The sequence below is a fragment of the Fusarium musae genome, chromosome 7, assembly GCF_019915245.1.
Source record: "Fusarium musae strain F31 chromosome 7, whole genome shotgun sequence".
Taxonomy (NCBI): domain Eukaryota; kingdom Fungi; phylum Ascomycota; class Sordariomycetes; order Hypocreales; family Nectriaceae; genus Fusarium; species Fusarium musae.
Genome location: NC_058393.1, coordinates 3,007,378 through 3,034,116, shown reverse-complemented (window position 1 = coordinate 3,034,116; position 26,739 = coordinate 3,007,378). Strand labels below are relative to the sequence as shown.

Sequence of the window (26,739 nt, the reverse complement as noted above, 5' to 3'; positions counted from 1 at the left end):
CTCCCCGAGCCAACATTCGGGCGGGGAGTTCCGCGGCTCCACTGGCAGAAGTTGGGCGAACGCGTCTAGTGAATCATTACAGCCTACGTGTATTCGCTACGGTAGAGCGAGCGATAGTTTAATTACTCTCAGGGTGAGTTCGTATAAGAACAAACTCCCTCCTTCTAGCTCTCAGAAATGCTGATCCTGGACACTCTCCTCACCAAAAATCCGCCAACATGAAGCAATCACCAGCACAGCTTCTGACTGTCCTTACAGCTTTATTTACCGCCGCCGAGGCAGCACCTCGAGATAAAGGAACCTGCAAAAAAACCAAGGTTGCAATTCTCGGAGCTGGTGTCGCTGGTATTGCCGCAGCCCAGAACCTAACCCAAGCCAAAATCACCGACTTCCTTATCGTTGAGCATAATGACTATATCGGAGGTCGCCTGCGAAGCCAGCAATTTGGCCGGAATGCCAAAACCGGCAAGCCGTACACCATCGAGCTAGGTGCCAATTGGGTCGAAGGCATCGGATCGCTCGAGACGCACGAGAACCCCATCTGGAAACTGGCGCAGAAGCACGGTCTGAAGACAACTTATGCCGATTACGATGCCCTCTTGACGTTTGACCACGAGGGCGCCAAGAATTGGACCGACAAAATCGCCGAGCTAGATGAAGCTTTTGAGAATGCGTCGGGGGAGTCTGGTGAAATCTTGCTGGATAACCTGCAGGACTTGTCTGCTCGAGCTGGTCTCCGTACTGGAGGCTGGAGACCAGATAAGAACGATATGTATGCACAGGCAGCAGATTGGTGGGGATGGGACTTTGAGGCCGCCTGGACGCCTGATGAGAGCGGTCTTGTTTTTGGCGTCGCTGGAGATAACGCTACCTTTGGTTACTTCAGCGATGTCAGTAACCTAGTTATCGACCAGCGCGGTTATAACTATTTTCTGAAGCAGGAAGCCAAGACTTTCCTTAAGGAGAACGACCCACGGCTCCTCCTCAAGACTACCGTTGAGGGTATCGAGTATAACAAGAAGGGCGTCAAGGTTACGACCAAGGATGGTGGCTGTATCGAAGCTAGCTATGCTATCTGTACCTTTTCTCTTGGTGTATTGCAGAAGGACGTTGTTGAGTTCAAACCCAAGTTGCCCCATTGGAAACAGAGCGCTATCGATCAATTTGCTATGGGTACATACACCAAGATCTTCATGCAATTCAATGAGTCATTCTGGGATACCGATGCCCAGTATCAGCTCTATGCCGATCCAATCGAGCGTGGACGCTATCCTCTGTTTCAGCCGCTCAACGGCAAAGGTTTCCTCGAGGGGTCTAACATCATCTTTGCGACGGTCACCGGCGAACAGGCCTACCAAGTCGAGAGACAAACGGACGAGGAGACTGAGGCGCAAGTCGTCGAGGTTCTGCAGTCCATGTACCCTGACAAGAAGGTCCACAAACCTACAGCATTCACTTACCCTCGCTGGAGCACTGAACCGTAAGTTGATCAACAACCCTTAATGCGTCTCTAACTAACGTAACATGTCTAGGTGGGCGTACGGATCATATAGCAACTGGCCTGTAGGCATGACTCTTGAGAAGCATCAGAATATTCGTGCTAACGTGGAACGCCTCTGGTTTGCCGGCGAGGCTTGTTCAACTGAGTTCTTTGGTTTTGTCCATGGTGGCTATACCGAGGGTCGTGAGATTGGTCATAGAATTGGAAGGATTATCAATGGAGAGGCCGGCGACGATGAATTCGATATGGAGAGGTATGAGGTTCTGCACGGAACCACTCATAAGGATGAGTATAACGATGAGAACGGATGGTTGTTTCCCTACGATGTTGACGGTGACAACTGATTACATCGCGACTCACTGTACATATTTGTAGACCCCCGTGCCTAGGATGATTCGGGCATATACACATACTTTCTAATAAATCATCTGTTACAATCCAGAGTACAACATTCCTCATCCCACCTTTTGCACAAGTGGATGGTAGACATGATTCAACCCCCCTGTGACACTCACGGTGTAGAATTAATGTCAAAGACACTTTAGACCCCTTCCAGTAAAGAACTCTAAGAGGTAAATGTAGAAGTGACTGCGCTCTTGACAGCCGATACATGCATACGTCAAGATGGGAATAATGCTCTGTATATGAGATACCAAATTCTTCCCATTGGACCACGCGTGATTACTCAAATATCGCCGATAATCTCTGCGGGCTGCTTACTGAAGAGGCACCATCTCAACCAATCATGACACAATGATTGACTCGTTTACATCCTGCCACTTAAATTGGAACACGGACGCTGACTTTACTGAGGAGTCAACTTGCTAGTGCTGACTGCGAATGATCATGCCCAATCTTCAGTTTCCACAGCCAAGATTCAGAAGTCTCACGAAACCTCTTTTGTTTTTGGCTCCTTGTGCTTCATTGCCTGTCTAAATTTGTGCGGACCAATCCATCAACACAATTTCAGCAACCATTCAATTCATGTTCACCAACTCTCTTCAAAATGACGTTCTGCAAAGGAACATTCACCTTCGAAGGCGGCTGCAAATGCAAAGCCGTTCGCTATCGCGTGTTCGTTCCTCCGTGGCAATCACGCATCGCACTGCCATATGAATCACAAGAGGTAGATATCAAAGACAGACTACCCGTCTCCATCATCTGTCAATGCAACAATTGCCGTGAGGCGACGGGACAGATCGGAGCGCAATATGTTGTGCTCCACGCGTTGACATTCATGATTTCGTCGAGAAAGAAGACAGATAACCCGTCGACTATAACGTCGGGTCGCGAGGAGTCTGAATGGCTACATGGAAGAAAGTTTGAGGACAACTTGGATCCTTCTTCTTGGCTGACTGGCTTTGCTTCTTCACCTGGGCGTCGTCGCTGGTTCTGCGCGCGCTGCGGTACACCTATTGCATACACTATAGATGAGGGGAAGGGCCCGGAAGGATGGCCTCCAATGGTTGATATCATTCTTGGCACGGTTGATCGACCATGGTTGGAAAGAGAGGATTTCAAACCTGAACATTCGCTATGGACGGCTTTAGGAGTTCCATGGGTTAGAGAACAACTTAGAGATGGTGCAGTTGGTATGGCAGAGCATCCACTGATTCATGTGGATAAGAAGATGGGTGATGATATCAGCTCCGTGGTAGAGTGGCTGAGCTCTATGGGTGCGAGCGTTGAGATTACTATTCCTAAGTAAATGTATCTTCATTACTTCACGATCCGATAGACCATCGAATCTTTGCCTCTCTTTATTCAAGGATTGAAGTATAAGAACGAGACGGCGTAGATCTCGACAAGACTTGTTGTTATCCGTATTCTGGTGACCTAGCGGAAGATCATCTCATGCAAACTTGAAACACCCTGTATTTCCCAGCCGATCCAACCACGTCTCAACATCAGAAGACACGCCCCGAGCAAACTCATCATCAACTGTTCCCTCTTGCCAAGCATTACTTATAACCAATTCTCCACCTTTGGTAGAGATAACATTGAGAGTCAATGCTGCTCCAAAAGAAGGCGAACTCTGAGCGAACCTGGCACCATCGATACTCCATTTGCTCTTCCCATCATTGTTCACCGGAAGGCCGCCTTGGATGGCGCCTAGGTTGCTGACTTCAAACGCATGCTCTCGCGTTTTACTAAGCCCTTTGAAATATGACGGCCAGTCACCGATAAACTTGGCCAAACCCACTGTGTCATTCTTGGTGCCCTGCCTCAACTTTGACAGTAATCCTTCTCTTATGGTTTTAGCAACGTCCCAAACGGCATCTTCGAGATTCGAATCTAAATCGGGGTTTGCTTTGGCATCGCTGAATTGCCGGCGGATCTTTGCAATAAGACCCTTTTCAAAGATAAAAGGCCAGTAGGCATAGCAGTTCATGATCGTCTTGTTGCAATCAATATCGGATTTTCCATCTTGGAATTGCCTGAAACAAATTGGTGTTCCACATGAGAATGCTCGAGCCTTGTCCTCAGAGAGTCTCGTCGCTATTGATACCATGAGGAGCGTGTTCAAAAGTGCCGTCAAGGTTGTCTCATGCATTCGACAAGCGTCCAATACTGAGGGGAAAGCTTCCTTCGTCACCCGCATCCATGAAAGTCGAGTCTTTGCTGGCTCAGCGAAAATGGGCGCCCAAGTCGCTGCGTGAGGTTTACTCGACAATCCCGGAATAAACTCGCGGCTGAGTTCTGATATGATGTATCCTGGTGAGATAGGAAGATTGATTAATTGATCCATCGGAGGCGTATGGGGAGTAACAGGAACGTCGAAAGATCGGTTCTCCAGCGTGATATTCTTGGATTCAGGCGTATTAAGGCAGGCAAGAAAATTATTGTGAAGTATTTTGCCACTCTTCCCATCACCTGCCGAATGATCCCATGCAAATACCACATCCATAAACTTGGTCCCAAGAGATCTAAGTATCGCCACCCTCCAGCAGGGCTGTCTCTCGATGTTGAGATATGGATTATTGACCTGCCATTCTAAAACATCATCAAGAGAATTCTCGGTGTCCTCAAAAGGCTCAGACCATGTTATATGGTTGTTAAAGTCAATGCGATCTAGGCGAACCCACAGCGGTGTTTTGGTATCATCATCGATCCGACCGACAGTAAAAGCCGGATGTTGAAGAATGGCACGCGCAAATGCAATCTCAATTACATGCTTAAATGAGTCTGTATCCAGGGCCAAAAGTGCTTCTGGTATAACGTAGCGGCAGGATAGAGCGCATCCGATGTAGATTCTAAGTGAGTGTTGAGCGCTTTGAAAGCATTCACTGGTCGTTGTCAGATTTACTGTAAACACAAGTGAAAGGATGATACCAACTTGGGACTAAGCTTTCTCAAGATTCTTGCTTCCTCGTCTGGACTTCTGGAGCTTTTCCGCCCAAAGAAGCTGGCGATCATATTGGCGAGTGCTTTTCTGTTGCAGCTAACACAGAAATAGAACAGATGAGGTAAACAAGTCCAAGCGGGACAAGGCCACTATATATTACCGGTAGTTTGTTGGAAAGCGTATTAGAAATGTGCTTGGGGACTTGTGCGAGGATGCGATGCTTATCCTGTCCAATCGGATTGAGCCGTTCTTTTCACTGGCGTGGTTTTTCGCTCCCCCTTTTATTAGTGCTGACGCATACTGGATCCTTCTTGCACAGGTCGGGATTCCGTATTATGATAGTCACTTACAACAAGATTTATTGGCTCCGAGGCATCTGTCTGTTAATTTCTATAGTAAATAGTAACAAACTGCAGTTAGTAAGTCTAGCAACGGAAAGCCTCACATCTTTTTATAGCTTTATACTTTTTCCTGGAGTTCCTCAGGTGACCTGATGAGATGTTCTCACGAGGTCCAGGTCCCTTTGCTGCATCCTTTCAGAAGCTAAGTTAGACCTGAAATTCCAAAATGCCAACATTGTGGCTTGATATTCTGCTTCAGCTGACCGCCCGTCAACTCATCAACCCCGCTCAGCCTCCCTGTCCCAAGACGATATCTTACGGAGGATCAAAGAATGCCAAGGTTTTCTTATATCACGCCCCATAACAATGGTCGACCCAATATCCATTATCGGCCTAGTAGGGCAAATCTCAGACCTCATCCAACGAGCCTACAACTATGGCAAAGCTGTCCACGACGCTCAATGTGACATGCGCAAGCTCTATACAGAGCTTCTCGGCCTCAAAGGTGTATTAGAGCAGCTAGAGAAACTAGACATGGCGTCAGCAGAACCACATATAGCCGATTTAAAACGCTCGAATGAATTTCGTAAGACTTTATCTTCGGCGTCGGAGCTTGTGGGTCGCCTTGTTGAGAATCTGAATAAGAAGCAGACTTCTTCTCGTCGAGTGAATGCATTCTTGTGGCCATGGGTGAAGGATGACGTGATAGCAGATATTCAGGATCTCGAACGTGTGAAGACTTGGTTTATCGTGGTGATGATGGCTGAGAGCTCGTAAGTCCCCCAGTATCTCTGACCCGAGGTTAAGTGTCTCTGATTAGACTAGGACGCAGATGGAAGTCTTGATGATTGAATCGCATGAGATTTTGAATATTGCTAGAGAAGGCCAGGCGAGGGGCAAGCTCAAAGATCAAGGTTTGCGATCAACCATGTTACAGCGTCGTATCGCTTACTTTTTGAACAGAAGAAAGGAGAGAAGCGATCAGGCAATGGATACAACCGTTCTGTCCTAAACAATTGCACGCAAAAGCCATTAAAAAGAGGATGGATGATACTGGATCTTGGTTCCTGGACGGTGACTTCAAAGCTTGGCTGGACGGTGGTGCAGGCTCCCCAAGAATCCTCTTGCTCCGCGGTAAATGTAAGTCGACAGTCCTTTATCTGCTCAAGCTTGCCATGCGACTAACACATACACATGTAGCTGGTTCCGGGAAAACGACATTGCAGTAAGCCGAATCACCGACTCCTTTTCTCTGGTGCTTAAAAGATACTAGTGCCGCTGCAGTCGACCAACTCAAGTTCCAACAACAAGAAAGTCCTAATACCGGATTCGCGTTCTTCTACTGTTCATTTGACGATAGAGAGTCGCAACAGCCTCTCAATATCATTTCGTCTATCTTATATCAGCTTTCTGAAAAGCATCCTGAAGCCCTAGAAAGTATCGATCAATTGCGCAAGTCCGGAGAAGTCTTGGGCGAGAGTGCCATACTCAAACTAATCTCGGAACACTTGTCACATTTTGACAAATTCTACATATCAGTTGACGCAATTAACGAGAGTTTTAGGTGCATTGAAGTATTTGAGATGCTTGCGCAAATCGTTACCGATAACCCAAACGTGCGGCTGTTTATGACAGCCATATCGAGCTGCTCACCCTGGCTAGAAGATCTGCAACTGGAAGACCCACCGGGTATGATGGAGGTAGGGATGGGTACAGAAGATGTTGACAGAGATATCGACTTTTACATCACCACAAGGATAAGCCAGGAGCTTCTACTTAGGCGACTCAGCGATGAGACTAAACTGCAGTTGCGTGAGAAAGTACTTGGAAATGCGAAAGGAATGTGATAGAATCTCTTCTATATCCTTTGATATACCTTCTCTGATGTTTTCAGGTTTCGGTACGCCCAATGTCAACTCGACACCCTCAGCAGCCTCCGAACAGCAAAGATGGTTTTCAACGCCCTATATGACCTCCCAAAGGATATTTACGGAGTATACGAAAAGATTCTGCTTAGCATCCCCAAAGCAGATAGGCTCCTTGCCAAAAAGTCGCTTTTCTTCTTGTCCGTAGCTTTACGACCACTCGCGATACAAGAACTAGCAGAAGCCGCAGTTCTAGACGATTATAATGCACGCATCAATGACGAGTACAGACTGCCCGAACCTATAGTTTTACTAGAGATCTGCCAAGGCCTTGTGGATTATGACACAGCAACAGGCGTGGTAACGTTAGCCCATTCGTCAGTTCGGGCGTATATCACCTCGAGTCACACACGTGAAGGAGATATTGCCTGGTTTAGCTACGACATCCCTGGCATCCATGCCAATATCGCCAATAAGTGCCTATCGTATCTCCTTCTCGAAGATTTCCAAGACGGCTGCTGCACCAACGATGTGCTTGATAAGAGATTCGAGGATTATCCTCTTCTTCGTTACGCCTCTCAATATTGGCCACTTCACTCAAGGCTTTCTCACCGCGAAGGGCGCCAAGAGACATCTGCTTTATTATTATTTTGTCTAAGTCATAAGAAAGCTGGTGGAGGTAACTTTAGCTTTTGGGTTCAGTGCCTGATGCCCTACACATCAAGGGACACTATCATAGCGAGCGAGCCTCTGTACTACGCTTCTTCCTTCGGGCTTACTGATCTCGTCAAAAGTCTGCTGACGTCTGAGGGTGTAGATGTCGACGCTCGGGGTGGCCGTTACAAATCCAGCGCGTTGCATGTAGCATGCTACAGGGGCCATGCTGAGATAGCTCGCCAGCTGCTCGAATGCGGCGCCGATATCAGCCTCCTTGATAGTGATGGACGCACCGCGTTATTCTGGGCAGAAAAGCTGGGGCGAAGTGATATCGTCGATCTTTTGCAGGATCCCAAGTATGCACAAATCAAAGGACACACTGTTGTGACACTCTCGGATCTTCCAGAGTATATGGACTATCCGATGTGGTTCTGCTGTGCTTGTAATGGCGGGCCTCAACGAGGAAGATTCAATGAATGCTGGAACTGTCGCAGCCATGAGAGATGCGAGAAGTGCATCAAAATGGCCGGCTTGGAGGACGTTGAGAAGATTCCTGAGTCGCAAAGTCGATGGGTATGTTGTAACTGTGAGTCGGGGCCTTCAAAGGTTGAAACAAAGGACTGCCGGGATTGCGAACATGAGAAGTGTCGAAGGTGCTGGGTCTTTAATGTTTCAGTTTGAGACGGAGATACGATTGCAATTAACTGCAGAAACGAGCAAAATGGTGCAACGTTTAGCCTAACTATTGATATTCTATTCTAATGACCAGTACCACCCAAACCGACCTCGAAACCTATTATTACATCATGGAGAAAGAGACAAGGAAGTGAAAATAGCACTATCCGGTCATTCTCACGACTCTAAATGTTCTTAGACACTCCTGGGGCGATTTTATATAGCTTCTCCAGCAGCTCTTCATACAGCGCATGCTGGATCTTTGCGCCAGTCTTGTTCGTGACATGACAAGCGGGACTACGGCGAGATTAGCTGAAGGAAATTGGCATGTAATGAAGGAGGACTTACTCGCGAACTTGGCAGCTATTCATGTACTGCCCATTGCTTTCTTGACCAGCCAAGACTCCAGTGACAAGCGCGCGGCTTCCCATTTCCGTTGACCGAGCCAAGAAGTCAGGCGGCGCAACGTCTTGCTTCTCTCGCATGAGACCAGATATGCAGTAGCTTGGATTTGGCGCGTTGATGATGACGCTTGACTTCTCGGAGGCTGTAAGACGAGCCGCGATCTCACGGGTGATGTAGAGAACTATTAGCTTGCTAACGTAGTATCGTGATTCCATGATAGACTTTTCGGGGTCGTTGAGTCGTGAGAAGATCTTGCCCGCTTGCTTATCTGGGATCAACTCTTTGATGGGAGCCCAGTAATGGGTTGCCGAGTTGGGAATGACGAATTTGCCGGGATATGAAGACTTTTGAAGTTTGGGAAGCAGGAGAAAGAAGAGGAGAAAAGTAGATATGACGTTGACTGTAATCGTCCTCTCATTATCTTCGGCCGTCGAGAACTCGAAAGAAGTTGCAAGACCCGCATTGGCCAAGACAACGTCAATGGTAGGCAACTCGGCAATAGCACGAGCTGAAAATGACTTGACAGACTCGTAGCTCGCCATGTCAAGGTGCCAAACTTCGATAGACTCCGGAACTCTCTTCGTCAATTCGAGCAGCTCCTTTCGCGCTGCCTCACCCTTGTCAAGACTGCGAACAGCCATGATGAGTTTACCGACTCCAAGGCGGAGAAGATGTTGACTTGCTTCGAAGCCAAGACCGGTGTTGGAACCGGTGACAATCATGATTTTGTCTGATAAGTCATCTTTTGTTTCAGGGTAGGGCAAGTTGATGAACAGGTTGGAGTAGATGGTACCAGTGATACCGTAGAGACTTGAAGCGATCGACATGGTTGGCGCGAATGTGAAAGACGAATTAGATGATAGTAAGTTCTTGGATATAATGGATGATGTGAATGATGAATGATGATCCGAGGAATTATTAAGTGGCCATTATCGTTCTTATATATCGTACATGATGCTATGGCTGAGGCGGGTTTAATATCTCCGTTTACACAAGCAACCAATCACAATGCTGCGGGGTTATTAAATCCGCCCCGTCTTCGATCTCCGTCATCATTGCTTATCTCCCTTCATCAACGGGACATTCCCTCAACAAGCATTAGAACATATACAAGTCATGATTGGAGCAGGTAAGAAGATCCCCGACGTCGTAGATACAGACGCTGATGATATCCAGCTAAAGTTGAGAAGCGGAACCGACCGCCCAAGTCCTGTGAGCCCTGTCGAACACGAAAGTAAGCCTCAGTCCTGGTGAGACGGATTATGACACTGACCTGGCTAGGTTAAAATGCAACAGAAACCTGCCTTGCGATTCGTGCATAAAAAAAAACAAGCAGTCGCTCTATCACTATGCTTTCAATGCCGACAGACACGATAAGCGCGCCGATAAAAATGAATCGGTTGCTGATCGGCTCAAGAACCTGGAGAGTCTGATCGCCGCAGTTGCTGAAAAGACACAGAAGCTAAGCCCTACGTCTTCTATGTATAATAATGATAACACGGCCCAGACACAACATGGGGTAGCCGGCATTGATAACATGCACCTTGCCGACAACTCCAGATCAGAGGCTCTCGCCAACAGAGAGAACGCAGCTAGCGGCCTTGTAGGCCAAGTCGACTCGAGCCACTGGTCCTCTATCTTGGATAACATCAGAGCTATCCGCGATGAATTACCTGCTGCCAGCCCGCAAGCCTCGACCCTCAGCTCAGTTACGCTCAACAATCACGCGTCCGCGAGTGACGCGGATTTCGACATGGGATCCCCAGATGGCGTGACCATTGAGCGTATTTTATCAGACTTGCCGCCACGACAAGTCTGCGATACACTTGTGTCTGTGTTCTTTCTATCGCACTACACCATGATGCGTAAGTCTGTCTAAAGTTCGAGGAGCCATTTAGTGGCAGCTAATCGTAATATAATAGCGATCCTACATCCGACAAAGTTCCAGCAAGAGGCAAGCTTTATTCGAAATATCTGACTGAAGCTTCACTAACACTGCCCTTAGTATGAATCGTTCTGGGTCTCTCCATCAGACGCATCACCGGTTTGGATAGCACTGCTTCTAGCTCTTCTCAGTCTATCAGCAGGCGTATATGAAATCTCAGGAATGGCCCGGTCTTCCCAATTCCCTATCCCCTCCAGCAAAGCTCTGTCCAAAAAGACGCAAGAATGTCTCCTCTTGAGTAACTACACCACAGCCAACGAACACGCCGTCGAAGCATTCCTTCTTCTCCTCGTCGGATGTTGGCTCCGTGCCAAAGTCTCCGATACTAATCTCTGGTTCCTCATGGGTAGAGTAGTGCAACTTGCGATCTGCAAGGGTTATCATCGAGACTCGACAAAAGTGCCAGGCTCTCAAGTCTCTCCGTTCGACGGGGAGATGAGGAGACGAGTTTGGGTCTGTCTGTATCAGCTTGATTCTCTCATGTCATTCCAGATGGGTCTACCAAGCATGATACCATCAGACTTCTGCGATACAGAGCTACCGAGGAACTTGAAGCAATCGGACTTTTATCCTGGTATCGCGGAACTACCCCCGCCGAGGCCTCTTTCTGAGGCTACGACTATCTCCTATGCTATCATCAAAGCCTCTGTGATGGGCATGTTCAAGAAGGTAGTCAAACATATTCGATACGTTACCCCAATGTCCTATGAAGACACAATCTCACTAGACGCTGAAGTAAGGGCAGCGTATGACAAGATACCCGATAACTTCAAGTATAAGTCTCTCACTAGCTTTATCGTCGACGAGATTAGTATCATAATGAGCAGAACAACTATAGAGCTACTGTTCCTCAAGAGTATCATCGTTCTTCATCGACAATACCTTACAGATCGACAAGACAGCAGGTTTGCGTTCTCAAGAAAGGCCTCTCTTGAGGCTGCGGAAAGGTTACTCGAAAGACAGGCCGAGATAAACCAGCTTACGTTGCCAGGTGGTTTACTTCATGATAAGAAGTGGATGATCACGTCGTTGACGCTGAGTGATTTTACGCTGGCTGCTATGGTTATCTGCTTGGATCTCACCGTTGCCATGCGAAATAGTATGAGAACGGGAACTAATACAGAGGAAGAAGAACTTCGCAAGAACTTGAATATCATCGAAAAGGCTCACGAGATATGGTCTAGTTCGTCAGAGACTTCGGAGGGACGAATAGTTTCCCATGCTCTAGACTCGACCATCCGGCGCGTGAACGATTTCATCAACACCTCACCAGCTGCGCAGGGCTGGTCAGCTTCTGCAACAGAGACACCCGACTATATAATGAACAATTTCGACATGATGGACAGCATTGACTGGGTAAGCTCTGAAAGTCATATTCCGCACATGATGCATATTGACAGTTTCTGTAGAGTCTTCTCGATAATCAGATCCAAGACCCAAGCAGCATTCAAGACTTTGATCTAGATATGTGGCTTATGGATACGGCTGGACCTCTGGAATCGTTGTGATTGGTATCTAACGGTTTCTCCGAGAAGTGGCGTTGCTGAAGGATTATTGATTGAGATTCGAGGCACGCATAGCCGATGTGGCTTGCGGCTGAAGACTAGAAAGGGGATGATTTCAGCGCCTACAGGGACATATCTCGAAGACCGGACGCCCCGAAGCCCTCCCTCCTCAGTGGTTTCATATTATCGATGGCTAAGCTGAATGCCATGCTCGACAATCTATCGATCGCTCCAGCGATTTCGCCACTATACAGACCAGTCGAGGCCTCAAAAATTCGCCAGGGCAATTAATTAAATGAGTTTCTCAAGGCTCTGGTATTGGCTGATTCTTGAAGCTAAGTATGCATGTCTCACTGGCATCAATGGTAGTCATCCCGATTCGTCCAATGTGGCTGATATGGCTGGAGCTGAGCTGCTACCCCGGCTGGCTGAACGCGTGCCAGCCAAAGCCAGGGAGTCAAGACGCGATTGACAAGAGTCCGAATCGAAAATTGAACGATGTAATTGAAAAAGATCATTCATGGCGCTGTCAGGTTTACTTACCGCTGGTGATTTTACGACACTGTTGGAGTTCGATTGGACGCCCTAACCAATCAACTATAAATCATCTGCTCTTCTGAATCAGTCCAAGCAGACGCGCCTCGATACAGATCAGCCTAAGGCACGAGCGTTCAACTTCCCCAGACTCAACACGGCACGGCGCGTCGCTCAATTTTAGCCACATACCTTATCTCCCTCGTGGCGAGCTGACCTTCAGCGTGGCGTTGAATCACATATTGAAACATGGCCCAAATCTAGATCCACTAGTCCCCGTTCCATCACATTGTGGCTCACCCGAACCCCAGCTGAAGAAAAGGGTCTAGGCTCAAACCAATTTCAGGGAAAGCCAGTCCATGTGATGAAGCCTCAAGAGTGTGATATGCCAATATCAGAGACTATCGGGGTGATATGGCTAAACTGGTGGAAATGAACTAGGGCGTTACATTCGGGGCTTCGGACTGTCTCACTGTCCAGCTCTCCTCAAACCACTAGTTCATCACGGCCACCCACCCTGTGCATGGAGAGCGAGGCCTGAAATTGATTACAGATAACCCCTGCATCACTGGCTATATCTCCCACCATGGTCCTCGCTTCAATGCCACCCTCGAAGGCAGTTCTCATGTTCGCAGACATCTTCTTCAACCGCGAAACAGAAACAATGCTCAGCCAAGCCAAACGTACATCTCCCCTTCCCCTCCGATCCCCTTCTAACTAACACTCTCTAGTCCACCAGCTGGAGTCCGCTTCCTCAAACGTCAAGTCCAACTGGCTCACCACCGTGCAAACACGTCCCATCCGCTCTGGCTCTGTGTCTTCAGATGATGAGCCCACCGAGAGTATAATCCACCACCACGACACCGAATCCATCGTCGCGCCCGCTCGCTCCTCGGTCTTTGAGTATGGCACCGGTACTACAACCGTTCTCTCGCACCGCGACTTCTCCAGCGCGACGACACGTCATGCCTCACAGGCTATGAGTATAATCTCTAAGCGAGACTATTCCTTCTCGTCTTCCTCTTATGCAAACGAGTTGTACGACACGCAAGCTATCTATAAGCATGGCGTCGACTACGAAGGCTTCTCATGTGAGCTTGATTCACACATGCAGAGGGCTATGGATCGGTATACCCGCGTCTGCGGTAAACCTCTCGACTTTGGGCGCTCCGTTACGTCAAAGGAGTTTCTTGCTATGGTTACGAACGAGAGATTGCGATATATGCCTGAGAAGGGCAGTCGTCTTGACAAGACGCTCAAGAAAGCTGAGGCTTTTGCCAAGAAGTTTGACAAGATCATGACGGCGATCAAGATGATTGAGGTATCGACCTATGATAGCTCTGCGCTTGTTCTCTCGTCGTGTAAGACACTTCTTGGGTTTGCGGGCAAGTATGGGTTTGCTGTTGAGCGGTTCTTTACTGTTCTTGATGACGCGATGGGGACGGTTGTCAAGATGGTTGAGAAGTTGGAGGCGAGCCATGCTTCGCACCGAGTTTCTTCCATCTTCCAGTCTTCCCTTGCTATGATTGTCGATATAGTTGTTGACATCACCGCTTCTTTCGGTACACATCGTTCTGGAAGTGAGAAGACCATCGTCGCTCAATTCGAGTCTCGCTTTGAGATCATCATGGTCAGACTCAAGCAGCTCAAGGCAGAGTTCCATATGTGTCATCTCAATCACTGGCTCGAATGCCACGGATCCGTTGATTCACTCCTCATCATCCTCCGTGGCTTCGGCGACTTTGGTCTTGACTCTTGTCCCCCAGCCTACATCTCCATCCTCATGAAAGTCTGCCTCTCTCTTCACAAGTCGCACAGCGAACACACCGAGACTCTTACTTGGTTCCGCTTTCTCTGGAACTCAATTGAGAAGCATCGTCATGAGCATGAGATCATCAGCTCTGAGCAGTGGTTCGAGGTGTATCAAGAGTACCTTATCATTCTTGGTGTTCATGAGCAACATACTGAGCGTCTTCATCTGGCTGAGAGCTTTAGAGCTGTTATTCTTGCTGACTTTGGTGCTACGCATGCGTACTACATTCGTGCAAGCATTGAGTTCGCCAAGATTCTTGAGATTGACACAGTTCGATACGTAGAAGCTGTCTCTATCTACGAGGAACTCTGTCAGCTTGACATTCACTGCTGTGAAGAGGGCGACTCTATCATCGCTCTTCTCGAGATCGCCAAGTATCGCCTCTCAGTCCTCTTCGAGTCCCATTGCGATCTCGGTCACCGCGCCGAGACCCTCCTCATTGACTCCTTCGTCTCTCTCAAATGGGAACTTTCCTACTCCCATGAGAAGGTCTTGGTAGCACTCACCCGCATCGTCGACTACCACCGCAAGCAGAAGCGTCGCGAGAGCATCAGTGTTGCCATCAAGGTCATCGAGGAGTACATCGTGGGTCTTCTCATTGAAGAGCGCAATGAGGTTGTTCTCTTTGACATCGCTCGCAGCTTGGCCAAGATGTATCGTGAGTTATCTTCTGTCGAGTTTGGCATCAAGTTCATCCAGACTCTCAAGGAAGAGGTCCTCATGGGCGAGAAGTCTAGTGTCGAGGGCTTCTGTGGCTTTGGTCACGAAGATCGTCTTGCGCATCTTGATCGACGCTGCTTTATCTTCATTCATGCTTTTGAGCAACTTCTCTGCGGCTATGAACGCGAGAACATGCTCGACATCATCATCCGCGATGTTTACACCGAGACTTGTCTGTACGAAGCATGGTCCATCTCCGTCAGAACCTCCAGCCGTCCTATCCACATGCGTCTTGCAGCTGGTGCCCGTCTCATCGCTTTCCTCGAACTCAAGGGTCGACAGACTGAGGTGCGAAAGCTGCGTACAGATATGTGGGAGATGTTCAAGGGCTTTTGCTCAACATCTGTTTCTTCTGAGTTACTCTGGCAGCTTTTCGAGTTGACTCTTTCCAATGTTAACAAGAAGGTTGTTCATATTGACATTCTTGAGCGCTTGGTTGAAGTCGGTCTGCAGGTCTACAAGGCTAAGGACTTCAAGGTATCGCTTCAGTTGTTGAAGTGGTCGCAGGTTTACTTCCGACAACTCACCAAGACGAAGCACTCTCATGTTGTCAAGCTTGCTTTCAAGATCTCTGAGTCTTTCTCGCGTCGCCACACCCACGACCACGATCATATCATCATTGAGCTCCAGCAGACCTCATCGGAGATTCTCGTCGAGGTCCTCAAGGTCGGTCGTCTTGACATTGACTTTGGCACCATTCCATTTGACCAATTAAACGTCATCATCCGTCTTCTTGGTGAGAGGAAGAACTTCTCCATGCTTGAGCGTATCCTTCAGTATCTCTGGGATACACGCATGAGCCGCAACTGGTCCGGTGCTGCTACCGTTGCTACTGGTCGTCGACTCTGCGAGGTCAAGTTCGCTGCTGGTCATCAATCAGCTGCCATGTCTCTCATCGAGAGCATCTGCTACAACCTTCGCGATGTCTATGGTTCTCTTCACCATCTCACAGTCGACTGTGAGACTCTCCGCGCAAGCTTTCACAACACTTGCGGTAACCACAGAGCTGCACGAGACATCCATGTTCATCTTCTCGAGCAAATCGGCAACATGGACAGCGATGCCATTTCTGGCCGTGATGATCTTGCCGAGCTGGTCATGGATCAGGCTAAGAGACTGAAGTGGGCTCATCACAGCCACCAGAGCAAGGCTGGTGAGGACGACAAGGATGAGTCGTTCTACTTGTCGATCCTTCGAAATGCCCAGAGTTCAGTTGGTGGGCATCACAGAGTTGAGTCAGCGTCTTTCGGGGATGCTTTCAAGTTGGATGGGGAGAAGATGGAAACCAAGTGGAAGCATCCTGAGAACTGGAGCTTGCCCGTTCGTGAGGTTCTATGAGTCCGCAGTTGGAGTTCTTAATGGTCGGATGTCAGCGGCTTTCTTTTTACACACGTGCAACATTCATTCATCAAGTTTCTTTTGTATTTCAGCTTCTAGTACTTCTATTATTGATGTATCAACTTATTTCTGTCATCTGTTTACTCCAGCCACCACTAGCCATTCTGTCCAGATTGCCGATCCAGCCCAGTCTATTCGTGAAGGTCTTTACATTGATGAGACACCGCCGCGCTGTATCTCTAGTCTATCAAAAGTGGACGCTAATCACTGTTGACCTGCTTCAGTCTCTCCTCCATCTGCTCCCTCGGACTCTTCAAGTTCACTTCAGGAAATCTCGGGTCCTTCGTCCAAGGCATAACATCAGCCCCCTCCAAGAGCCACTTCAACGTAGCCTTCTCATACTTATCCGCTAACTCCTTATGATCCGGGTCTTGAGCCAGATTATGAAGCTCATGAGGATCGTTACGTCGATGATACAGCTCAGCTGGTTCGTACAGTCGGTACACGTAGGTCCAGTTCTCATCGCGCAGTGAGATGGCTTTTCCAACTAAAGTCGTGTCTTCGTGTTGAAGGCCGGCTTTGAGATCGTAAGGATATGGCGCCTGTTCGAGGATGGGTTCCTCTGATGTAAGGAAGCCGCCTTCAGAGAAAGAGTACTTTTTGTGTGTTTTGGCATCGCCGCATAGAAGAGGGATCCATGAGAGTCCGTTGTGAGCGAATGACTCTCTAATTCCAGATGTCTCCAGCATCGTCGGTACCAAGTCCACCATTTCCGTCATAGCATCGATCCTCTTTCCTTCTGGCAGTCCCGCACCGCCAATGATGAGAGGTTCGTGTACCAGAGTCTCAGAGAGCCCTGAAGGCCACTTCTCAATGAGCCCGTGGTCACCGAGATACTCTCCATGGTCGGTGAAGAACATCGTAACAGTGTCTTTCCAAATACCAAGCTCATCAACCTTCTTGAGAACTCTTCCGAACTGATCGTCAAGTCGTGTTATCATTCCATAATAGGTGGCCTTGATCTCCCTCCATATCTCATCCGTCGCACGATGCGTACCATACTTCTCCCGAATCGACTTCATATACCGCGGTTCATATCCCGTCTTCTTATCGACCGTCGCCTCCACGCTGGAGACTTTAGAGCGATCATACATCGAAAAGTACGGCTCCTCAACTTGGAACGGACAGTGCGGGAAGATGAGAGGCATAAACAGAACCCATGGCTTATCCGTAGGTGGACAGTCCAACCACGTCAAAGCAGATCTCACAACAGCTTCATCATAGTCCAAAGCTTTATCCGCGCCTCTCAATCCACGATAGAACAACCGTCCCCAAATGCTCTCATCAACTTCTCGTCCGCCACCTGCAAACTTTGGCGTGAACTCGGGTGTTTCAAGGAATCCGTATTCACTGAGACTCAGCTCCGTGACAGTCGGTGCAAAGGTATCGCCTCGTGGCGCAAGACACGCAACGTGATAGCCGGATTCCTTCAAACTCCGAAAGATGTTTGGTTCCCATGGCTTGATGAGATTCTCAAGACTTCGATGGCCGCTGACGTGAGGGTATGTTCCGGTAAACATACTACATCTCGACTGCGAACACACAGAGGCTTGCGTGAAACAATTCGTGAACAGACTACCTCTAGCAGCGAATGTGTCAATATTCGGAGTCTTGATCTCAGAATCGGGACCAGTTGTGCACCCGAGAGAGTCATATCTCAACTGATCAGGCATAAAAATGATGTAATTCGGCCTATCTCCTCCATTTTTCGAATCAACCTTTAACGGCAATGGTTTCGGAGAAAGACGATGAGATGGCGACATTGTGAACTGCTATGATCACGAAAATCAAGCCTTCAATGCTGAGTTTGTAGTCGTAGTTATCTAGTCATGAGCTAACACCCTCGCCTAAGTTAGCTTCGGATCTCGTTCCGGATCTCGCCCCCTCGTCATCCAACCTCGGGCTGACGTGCTTGAAACGCTGCTATGTAAAGGCCTAGCAAACCCCACTCCTCACTCAAACGAAGGAACTCGTTCGGATCTCGTACAATGCAAAGATCATCCCCGCAACTCGCGTGTAAACAATGTCGCGCCAGAAAGGTTCGTGCTCTTGGGACAGTTTGCGGGGTTCTCCACTAATCTAGGTCATCAGGTTAAATGCGATCGACGAATCGCGGGGTGTATACGCTGTGAGCGGTTGGAATTGACGTGTAGCTATGTTGCGGGGGATGCGATTGAAGTGTCGGGTGCTCATGGGGAGGATTTGACGCAGGCGGGTATCAAGAGGCGGAGGATACTGAGGGCTTGTGCTGCTTGTCGGAGTGCTAAGTCAAAGTGTTCGGGGACCTGCCCTTGCAACCGATGTAAGTCACAAGGACAAGAATGTCTTTTCGGTGATGAACCAAGGAGTTCTAGCGTCGATGTTGGGATGGAAGTACAGACTTCGCCGGCGAGTACTTCCCAGTCTCACTATGGATCAGTACCCAGTCAGGCATCACCAATGGACATCTCTGCCAGTGTGGCCAGCGATACACAGCGGTATGTTCCGGCTTCTGCAGATTTCTGCCTCTCGCTGACATTCTAGGTTCTCTCTGCTGGAATAAGCTCACAGCCACAAATCTCAACTATAAATAACACTTCAAGCCCACAACTTAGACATCAATACCGTAATGACTGACCAATAGCTACAGCAAAATGCTGATATCATTAAAACCTAAAAGATGACTCATTTTCCCGCCATCACGGGCTATAAGAAGGTGCCTCTGGTACATCTCCCGAGACAACCGAACGCGAGACAACAACAGAGCAATATGGCGGCACACACACCTAAACGAAAGCTCGTCTGTACGGCATATCCGGATGAATTCCAGCAGCAGTATATCAATGGAATTCCCCTCAACCTCAACGATATCAGGGATCACCAACAGACTCTCAGGAAAGAGGATAGCTTCAGGGCCATCGAAGATGAAAAAGACGAAATTTTCAAGGCTATCAAGTTCGAGGAATGGAAAAGGCTCTCGGACGACCTTATCCGGCAGTTGGCTATTCTTGGCACACATGCTCTTACTTGCACCATCCACTCGCTGACATTCAAGAAGGGTCTTTGAGCTTGAGAGTCGAGACACCATTCGCCAATATCTAGACACATACTTTGACAAGTCAGACATTGCCGACTGTGTCTTTCTCCATAGAGCTACAACAATCGCAGAATGGAGTCAGGGCAAGCTCGAAAAGACCTTGCTCAAAGCCATCTGCGCTTCAGCACTACGGCTTGCACCAACATATCGTTCCGAGAGCTCACAAGCCCATAACTGGATGAAGCAAGTTCAGCATGAGTTGGTCAATCATATGGGCGACATGTCAGTACCCAAAATGCAAGCCCTAATGCTTGTGATCAAATTCCTCTTCTCAATGCGCTTCACTGGCGATGTATGGGTTCTCCTCTCAATCGCATCAAGAGTCGCATTCACTAAGAGGCTCAACTACGAACGTCCAGCTATTGATCCGGTCAGACAAGAATGTCTTCGACGATTAATGTGGTCGATATATGTTGTTGACAAAATATTCTCTGGTGGTATTGAGGACCTGACGGTCTGTCCCACGCAAAGAATGCATATCCGCTTACCGAGCAGTCATCACAACTTCCAACTTGGTTCAAGATCAAAAGCGCCGTTTTTACGGAGTAAGAATGAGAGCGACACAGATTTTAACGTGTTAGCGTACTTGATGCGGCTGTATGATATTCGAGATAGAGTTCTGAGGTAAGACAGCTCATCTTGCATGGAGGGTTTTGCTGACAGGCCAAGATATACGAGACAGGTCATCCTCAGTGGGACCAGTCCATATCTTAGCAGGGACCAATTACGTTCACTAGATCTGGAATTGACATCTTTTGAAGAGTCGTTGCCTGATGAGTTGCAACTCAACGAGAACAGACTGATGATAATGTGTCACTCCGAGGAAGCAAGAACATACACAACATTGCATACCATCTTGTTCAGTTCTCGCTGCGATCTCCACCGCTTCCTTATTCCCGGCATCCGAGAGGCGGTATCACCAGAAGCAGAGAACCAAACGCCACGAGAATACATCGACTACTGCCAGCAGCAGTGTTTACAGACAGCCTTGCGGTTCATAGACATGTGGTCCAAGGTTCGACAGATGGAGACGAGTAGTCGTGTCGGGACACCAACGTTTGCCGTAGTGACGTATCAATTTGTCAAGATGGTTGATCACTTGGCTGCCTTACTGCCATTGCACGGGGAGTCATCATTACCAGTGATTAAGCAGAAGTTTATGGATATCCTGCTCATTGTGTCGGGAAGTCGAGCTGAGGTTGGATGGATCGGTACATGCGTGAGTAGTGACTTCGCCCTCTAGCGTCTATCATCACGAAGCTGACAAGGGTGCAGATCACGGATATTGAGAACCTTATACCACGATTGGGGACGAGACACATATCACCAGGCTCACCGTACGTCAGATCCACTTTCATACCGTTTTCGCAGCTAATGAACATTCTAGGAGCGCTTCACCGGGGACTCTTCGCTTACAGGAAAAGCTGCATCGTCGCTCTAAGCATGCCTTTGCTCCAGACGACGAAGAGGAGGAAGACCCAGCCATTAGGCCGCCAGAGTCCAACACTGGCGAAGAGATACCAGAGACTTCCCTTGAATCCACAGTACTTGAGAACACTGCAGGGCAAGATATTTGGTCATTTCCAGTCCAGGGCAGCGACGAACAAGGTCTGACTGGGTCAACAGGAGACGGGTCTCTTGGCTCATTCTCGTCACTTGGATATCCACTCGTCAACTACGACTCTATCAACTCAGCTGACTTAGTGTTCGGAGACCAAGAACTCGGTTTCCCGTTGGATCCATTTGATCTGCAGATGAATGCTTATACTGATGCTAATGCACCTCAATATTAAGTAGCTAGTTGGCAATCTCAATAAACTCCTCTGCCTCATCATTCTCTCTTGTACATCAATGACTTAAACTCGCTCTTCAGCTGTTACGGTATTAGCCTTACCGTCAGAGTGCACCTTGCCAAGACCGTCTTCCTCCTGTGTAGCGCGCATCATCTCTGCCGCATCGACCTTCCCAAACTGTCGGATCGGAACACCCTGGTTAAACAAGAAGTCGACCTGCTCCAGAGTCTTGCCCTTGCATTCAGGGACGCAGAAATAGACAAATGCAAGGGCAGTAGCCATAATTCCTCCAAAGATGAAGCCGACTTTACTATTCAAGCCGGCATACTTGTCGTAGATGAGATATGGGATACTGAAGTTGACAGTGAAGCTGACATGTTTGTTAGCACGGATGAAAGGGAAGTGAGTGGCGGACTTACTTCATGATAACATTGGTGGTGAAGCCAACTCGCGACGTAAGATCACGGAGCCGGAGAGCAGAGAGCTCAGTGGTGACGACGTAGACTAGAGGTGCCCAGCCCATTCCAAAACCGGAGGCAAACACCGCCATCATGCTGATCACGCCCTTCTTTCTCGAATCATCGACTGGTGAAACGATACCGAGACCGCCCATTGTCATCATGGCAGCAAACATGGTGACGGATGAGGCCATCATAAGAACACTAGATATTGGTCAGTTGTGGGTTCATCTAAGATAAGCAGGTCACATACCGTCTACCAACGATATCCGTCCAAAGAAGGATGCAGGTAATTGAAACGATGCTGATGGCTGACGTGATCAGACTGAAACCAAACGGGTTTATGGTACCAAGTGACTTGACATAGATGGTACCATACTGCGACACGAAGGCTTGACCACCAGCCTGTTGATAAAAGTTGACAGCCATAACGATAAGAGTTCGCTTGAGATTAATACCCTTCACAAGCTCAACAAACTTTCCCTGCTCAGTCTCCTGCTCCAAAGAGACCTTGAGTTCAGTGAACTCAGCATCGATCTCTTCATCCGCAAAGGCGCCTTCACGAATCTGCTGAAGACTCTTGCGCGCCTCTTCAACTCTATTCTTTCGAAGCAGCCATCGCGGCGACTCGGGAACGAACCAGATGCCTGCGACGACAATACTAGGTACGATGTAGAACATTCCGAGAGGGATTCGCCAGGCGCGATTGTCGGGGAGGGAGCTTGTTCCGAAGCAAATACTGTTGATGACGAGACCGCCGACTGCGAGGCTGAGCTGGTAGGATCCGACCATGAAGCCACGAGCTTGAGCTGGCACTGTTATTGTCAGCGATTGAAGTGATGTTTGTTGCTGGAGTATTACGTACCGATTTCGGACTGAAAGGTTGGGACAACACCAAGCTCCATTCCAACGTACACATAATTGAGAATTCGAGCAGCCATGATCTGCTCCCGGTGAAAAGACGTGACAGCGATAGTCGCTGTACCAAGAGCATACAAGCTCATAACAAACATACACCACCTTCTCCCCCATCGCGAAGAAATCCAAGTTCCAATAAGAACACCTACAACCCATCAGTAAAGCACAACCAAACCCCACGCTATACTAACCAGCAGCAAAACCAATGTAGTTCAAACTATTGAACAGCGAAAGCCACGACGGTTCAAGAATATACTTCCCCGTCTTCTCATTCAAAACGCCAAACTGCTTATCAAACGCGTCCATCGCCTGCGTCGTCGCAAAAGCTTGGTTGTCGAAACCATAATTGAACGTCGACACGGCGATGAGCACGCATGAGAGCGCGAGGCGCCGGTTGAAGAAGCGGAACTTTGTAAAGGCGCCCATGATGGAGGATGCTGTGACTGTGGTTAAGTTGTCATGATGAAGGTTGGAGCTGTAGACTTATATGGAGAGTCGTAGAGATGTCGTGATGGTTGGGGTTGTTTGACGAATTGGGGCGATTTCGATGGTAGATCCTTGTTGGAGCCACTGGAATTGTGGTTTACCCCAGAAAATTGGGCGTGAACTCCCCGAGGGACGAGATCCGGAGTTGGGTGGTCCGCATACGACATCCGAGGACGAGATCCGCTGATCTCACTCGTGTACGAACTACCCCATTTGCTAACTGCAAGGAGACTCAAATCTCAGGATCAATCAGCCATTCTTTGCTTTCGAACTCCCATGTCCGTAGCTACTCGCTGATCCGAAACTGGCAATACTTCTCGGCCTTCTGGGCCCTTGCGCTTCACCCTTCTCGGATCTCCGAGACGATACGGAGAACAGCCGTGCTCTGAAAGGTTCCCTATGGTTTCTTTTAGATCTATAATAGAGATCACTTCGTTAGCCATAGTCATTTGGCTGGCTTCTCTACTATTCACTTACATTGAAGAAGTGGAGGAAAGGCCGTCATCGATTTCAATATCTTGCATATAGTTCTTATTATACCGCATTTTTGTATGAAGCGCAACGAGACGCTTCTTCAATTTTTCGTCTTTTAGCTGACGGTTTAGCTTCGCTTTCAAATATCCTGACGTCGCGGAGGAAGCTAGATGAAGGTGAAAGCCCATTTCGGACGCTGCGTACAGAAGTAATGCGGGATAGTCTTGCAGTGCTTGAGACTTGACAGCAGTAGATCCGAAAGAGGCTTGTCTGTTAGCTGCTTCTCTGAGAGAGCTCGAGCAAGATGCTATTTGTTCGTTCGTAACCCAAGCCTCGACGAGCTTCTGTGGATCTATCCTGGGCAATGTGACGAGACCATCCAATGTACGCTTTGGACCAAAGCTAGTCTCTCTCGGCTGCAAGTCTTGGGATTCTTCCATGAGTGAAGAATGCGTTGAGGACATTGCTGTAACGCGCACCTTCATTCGTTGACGGGCAATGACTAGATCATCCAGCTCTGGAATGTTCATGTAGTTGAGACACGTAATGGCAATCATGCAGTGACAGTCTGCAATGATGTTGGTTCCAGTCCATCCGAGAAGTTCAAAACCCCCCTGCCACATCAGGAAATCATACACAGACTCGTGTATAACTTGCACAACACGAGCTGAGCCCTGCTCATGATCCAGAGAGCCAGCACCTGCGTTGACAGACGATGTCCCAGCTTCTTTGCTAGCCATAATGTCAAAATGACTGTTGCTTATTTCCAGTAATCCTCTTGATAGTGTTTTTATCATTCTCTCGAGTTGACGATCATTCTCAGTGAACGTAACTGACTCTCGCCATTCCTTCAGTGATGATGGTGGTCGGTCCGTGATAAAGGCTAGTACGTGATGCCATTCATCGAGCCGTAATGGCCTCGCTGCCTCTGTAGCCCATTGGAACAATCTCAAGGCGAGAATCTTCTCGGCTTGGGTAAGTGTCTCTAATGCCTGGGCATATACCTCCTTCAGTTCCGTCGGGGTATCTTCGACGAGGCGTATAAGGGCTCGCAGGCTATATCCTTGATCGTACTTCGTACACACGGCGTCTATTACGAGCACAACCCACAGAAATACTCCAGTTGACATTGAGAATATTTTCTTGGATAGGTCTTCACGCCAGTGCTCATCCTCCTTATATATGTGTCGTGTCAATCGGAGATGTATGTACGCTAGGATATCAGGGCTATTGTATGCATCCAGGACCAGCTCCAGGCAATCTGCAGTTGAGATATTGGGGAAGTGCCTACAAGATAGGCAAACCCGTGCATTCTGGAGATCACGAGATTGAACGAGGTTCGTCCAGAACGAAACTTCATGTCTCTCTGCTTCTAGCCCAAGTTCGTCAAGTGCATCCACAAAGATATAGACAGGGACTTGTTCCCAGTACAAAACGCTAAGGACATCAGTTAGCAAGCTCTCCATTTCTCGATCACCCCACTCTTTCGATGACAGCGCAGCTTTTTCCCGTATACTATCCATCAGAATAGTTGCCGGCCTTGACTGAGTATCTATGCTGGAGCTCTCACAGTATGTCAACAGCTGACACAGAAGAGATCGAAGAATTCCAGTCGACGAGGATTCTAGTGCTGTGCCTCTAGCATTGACGAAAAAGCTCGCGCAACATCCATGTGCTCGAAGCCCTAATTTAGTCTCTCGCACGGCCTCCTTCATTAGTGTTGACTTGCCAGCGCCTGGTTTGCCCTTGACAAAAAGCAGTCGCTTGCTGGGTTGCGTGCTCGTTTTCCACATGAGGAATGTTGAGTTTCGGAAAAGCCATTGTCCAGTACTCATTGAGGGGAGAGAAATGTTTTCGCGCCGGGTATCCATCTCATTGAAGCGTAGAGCCTCAATGAGTTTACTCAACATCTTCTTGTCCATAGAATTCTGCTGGCCTCTCGAACTATTCTGCGGCTTTGGACTTTCTTCGCTAGGCACTTTGAGAATCTCAATCTTGTCGCTGCGGTGAATCTGTTCACGGTGTATTGCTGTGTAGATATCCACAATCTCTCCTGCGACTTTCACAAAGTTCGGATCCTGAGAGCCACTAAATCGAGACATCTCCATATGGTTGGCCTGCAGAGTTTCCGCATGCTCCCTTGGATCTCCGATGAGTGATGAATCGTGGGGCACAACCTTATTTCCCAGCACCCCCAGTTTGAGACCGGTAAGACCAAAGCCTTCCTGGAACGTCTTGACTCGGAAGTCGTAGTGTAGCCAAAGTCTATAAAACGCTTCATGCGCACGCTCAAGATCGGTCGTCTTAAGGCCTAGAGTATCGAGAATCGCAGAGGTTGTCTGGAAGTGGAAGGCATCCAAGATAGATCTAGCCCATTCCCCTATGGCAGAGAGTTCAGGACTTCCGCGGTGTGGAGTCCCCAGGAATATTATTGCAGCAGTACACTCAACTGTTCCTTTGAGAGAAGTGGTGTCTGAAGCCCAGGACAATGCCAGCATCTGTATAAAGTTCAGCACTATACCTTAGAAAGAACAAAGACGCGGGAGCTACCTCTTTCACAAGTATGCCACCAAGACTGTGGGCGACGAATATTAGAGGACGGCCTGGCACTGTCATACGTCCTAGAGAATACAAAAAGTCCTTTCCGTGAGAGAATATACTGTTCATGTTGGTTGGTCCAGACGTATACTTTGTCACTTTCGTATCGTATCCAAAGGTCAGAATGCGAGCGTTTTTACACTGTTGAGGGAGAAGATCGGCAGGCCAGAAGACAGATGATTCTTTGGTTGAGGCACTCGAAACGATCCTGTGAGGAGACTTAATCATCCC

The 26,739-nt window shown here is 48.4% G+C and overlaps 11 protein-coding genes across 11 annotated transcripts; 6 read left to right on the top strand and 5 right to left on the bottom strand.

Annotated features, from left to right (window-relative positions):
- Positions 1 to 218: 218 nt before the first annotated feature.
- J7337_010119 (uncharacterized protein) lies at positions 219 to 1,845 on the top strand (the record flags this gene model as incomplete). Its single annotated transcript, XM_044827705.1, has 2 exons — positions 219 to 1,480; positions 1,533 to 1,845. The coding sequence occupies 2 exons, from the start codon at positions 219 to 221 to the stop codon at positions 1,843 to 1,845; spliced, it is 1,575 nt and encodes a 524-aa protein (XP_044678299.1).
- A 1,508-nt stretch (positions 1,846 to 3,353) lies between these two features.
- J7337_010118 (uncharacterized protein) lies at positions 3,354 to 4,250 on the bottom strand (the record flags this gene model as incomplete). Its single annotated transcript, XM_044827704.1, has 1 exon — positions 3,354 to 4,250. One exon carries the CDS (start codon positions 4,248 to 4,250, stop codon positions 3,354 to 3,356), a length of 897 nt encoding a protein of 298 aa, XP_044678298.1.
- Positions 4,251 to 5,554: 1,304 nt separating this feature from the next.
- J7337_010117 (uncharacterized protein) lies at positions 5,555 to 6,200 on the top strand (the record flags this gene model as incomplete). Its single annotated transcript, XM_044827703.1, has 2 exons — positions 5,555 to 5,961; positions 6,014 to 6,200. The coding sequence occupies 2 exons, from the start codon at positions 5,555 to 5,557 to the stop codon at positions 6,198 to 6,200; spliced, it is 594 nt and encodes a 197-aa protein (XP_044678297.1).
- Positions 6,201 to 6,231: 31 nt separating this feature from the next.
- On the top strand, positions 6,232 to 8,156 carry J7337_010116 (uncharacterized protein; the record flags this gene model as incomplete). The annotated part of the gene is made up of 5 exons (XM_044827702.1): positions 6,232 to 6,328; positions 6,389 to 6,413; positions 6,462 to 6,812; positions 7,083 to 8,066; positions 8,117 to 8,156. 5 exons carry the CDS (start codon positions 6,232 to 6,234, stop codon positions 8,154 to 8,156), a joined length of 1,497 nt encoding a protein of 498 aa, XP_044678296.1.
- Positions 8,157 to 8,570: 414 nt separating this feature from the next.
- On the bottom strand, positions 8,571 to 9,617 carry J7337_010115 (uncharacterized protein; the record flags this gene model as incomplete). The annotated part of the gene is made up of 2 exons (XM_044827701.1): positions 8,571 to 8,682; positions 8,734 to 9,617. 2 exons carry the CDS (start codon positions 9,615 to 9,617, stop codon positions 8,571 to 8,573), a joined length of 996 nt encoding a protein of 331 aa, XP_044678295.1.
- A 289-nt stretch (positions 9,618 to 9,906) lies between these two features.
- J7337_010114 (uncharacterized protein) lies at positions 9,907 to 12,243 on the top strand (the record flags this gene model as incomplete). Its single annotated transcript, XM_044827700.1, has 4 exons — positions 9,907 to 10,002; positions 10,127 to 10,655; positions 10,857 to 12,091; positions 12,145 to 12,243. The coding sequence occupies 4 exons, from the start codon at positions 9,907 to 9,909 to the stop codon at positions 12,241 to 12,243; spliced, it is 1,959 nt and encodes a 652-aa protein (XP_044678294.1).
- A 1,117-nt stretch (positions 12,244 to 13,360) lies between these two features.
- Positions 13,361 to 16,645, top strand: J7337_010113 (uncharacterized protein; the record flags this gene model as incomplete). Its single annotated transcript, XM_044827699.1, has 2 exons — positions 13,361 to 13,457; positions 13,506 to 16,645. The coding sequence occupies 2 exons, from the start codon at positions 13,361 to 13,363 to the stop codon at positions 16,643 to 16,645; spliced, it is 3,237 nt and encodes a 1,078-aa protein (XP_044678293.1).
- Positions 16,646 to 16,905: 260 nt separating this feature from the next.
- On the bottom strand, positions 16,906 to 18,378 carry J7337_010112 (uncharacterized protein; the record flags this gene model as incomplete). The annotated part of the gene is made up of 1 exon (XM_044827698.1): positions 16,906 to 18,378. The coding sequence occupies one exon, from the start codon at positions 18,376 to 18,378 to the stop codon at positions 16,906 to 16,908; it is 1,473 nt and encodes a 490-aa protein (XP_044678292.1).
- Positions 18,379 to 19,364: 986 nt separating this feature from the next.
- J7337_010111 (uncharacterized protein) lies at positions 19,365 to 21,574 on the top strand (the record flags this gene model as incomplete). The annotated part of the gene is made up of 4 exons (XM_044827697.1): positions 19,365 to 19,743; positions 19,853 to 20,235; positions 20,464 to 21,000; positions 21,200 to 21,574. The coding sequence occupies 4 exons, from the start codon at positions 19,365 to 19,367 to the stop codon at positions 21,572 to 21,574; spliced, it is 1,674 nt and encodes a 557-aa protein (XP_044678291.1).
- A 63-nt stretch (positions 21,575 to 21,637) lies between these two features.
- On the bottom strand, positions 21,638 to 23,376 carry J7337_010110 (uncharacterized protein; the record flags this gene model as incomplete). Its single annotated transcript, XM_044827696.1, has 5 exons — positions 21,638 to 21,944; positions 21,994 to 22,236; positions 22,286 to 22,847; positions 22,898 to 23,011; positions 23,142 to 23,376. 5 exons carry the CDS (start codon positions 23,374 to 23,376, stop codon positions 21,638 to 21,640), a joined length of 1,461 nt encoding a protein of 486 aa, XP_044678290.1.
- Positions 23,377 to 23,909: 533 nt separating this feature from the next.
- J7337_010109 (uncharacterized protein) lies at positions 23,910 to 26,577 on the bottom strand (the record flags this gene model as incomplete). Its single annotated transcript, XM_044827695.1, has 2 exons — positions 23,910 to 26,408; positions 26,461 to 26,577. 2 exons carry the CDS (start codon positions 26,575 to 26,577, stop codon positions 23,910 to 23,912), a joined length of 2,616 nt encoding a protein of 871 aa, XP_044678289.1.
- Positions 26,578 to 26,739: the final 162 nt, after the last annotated feature.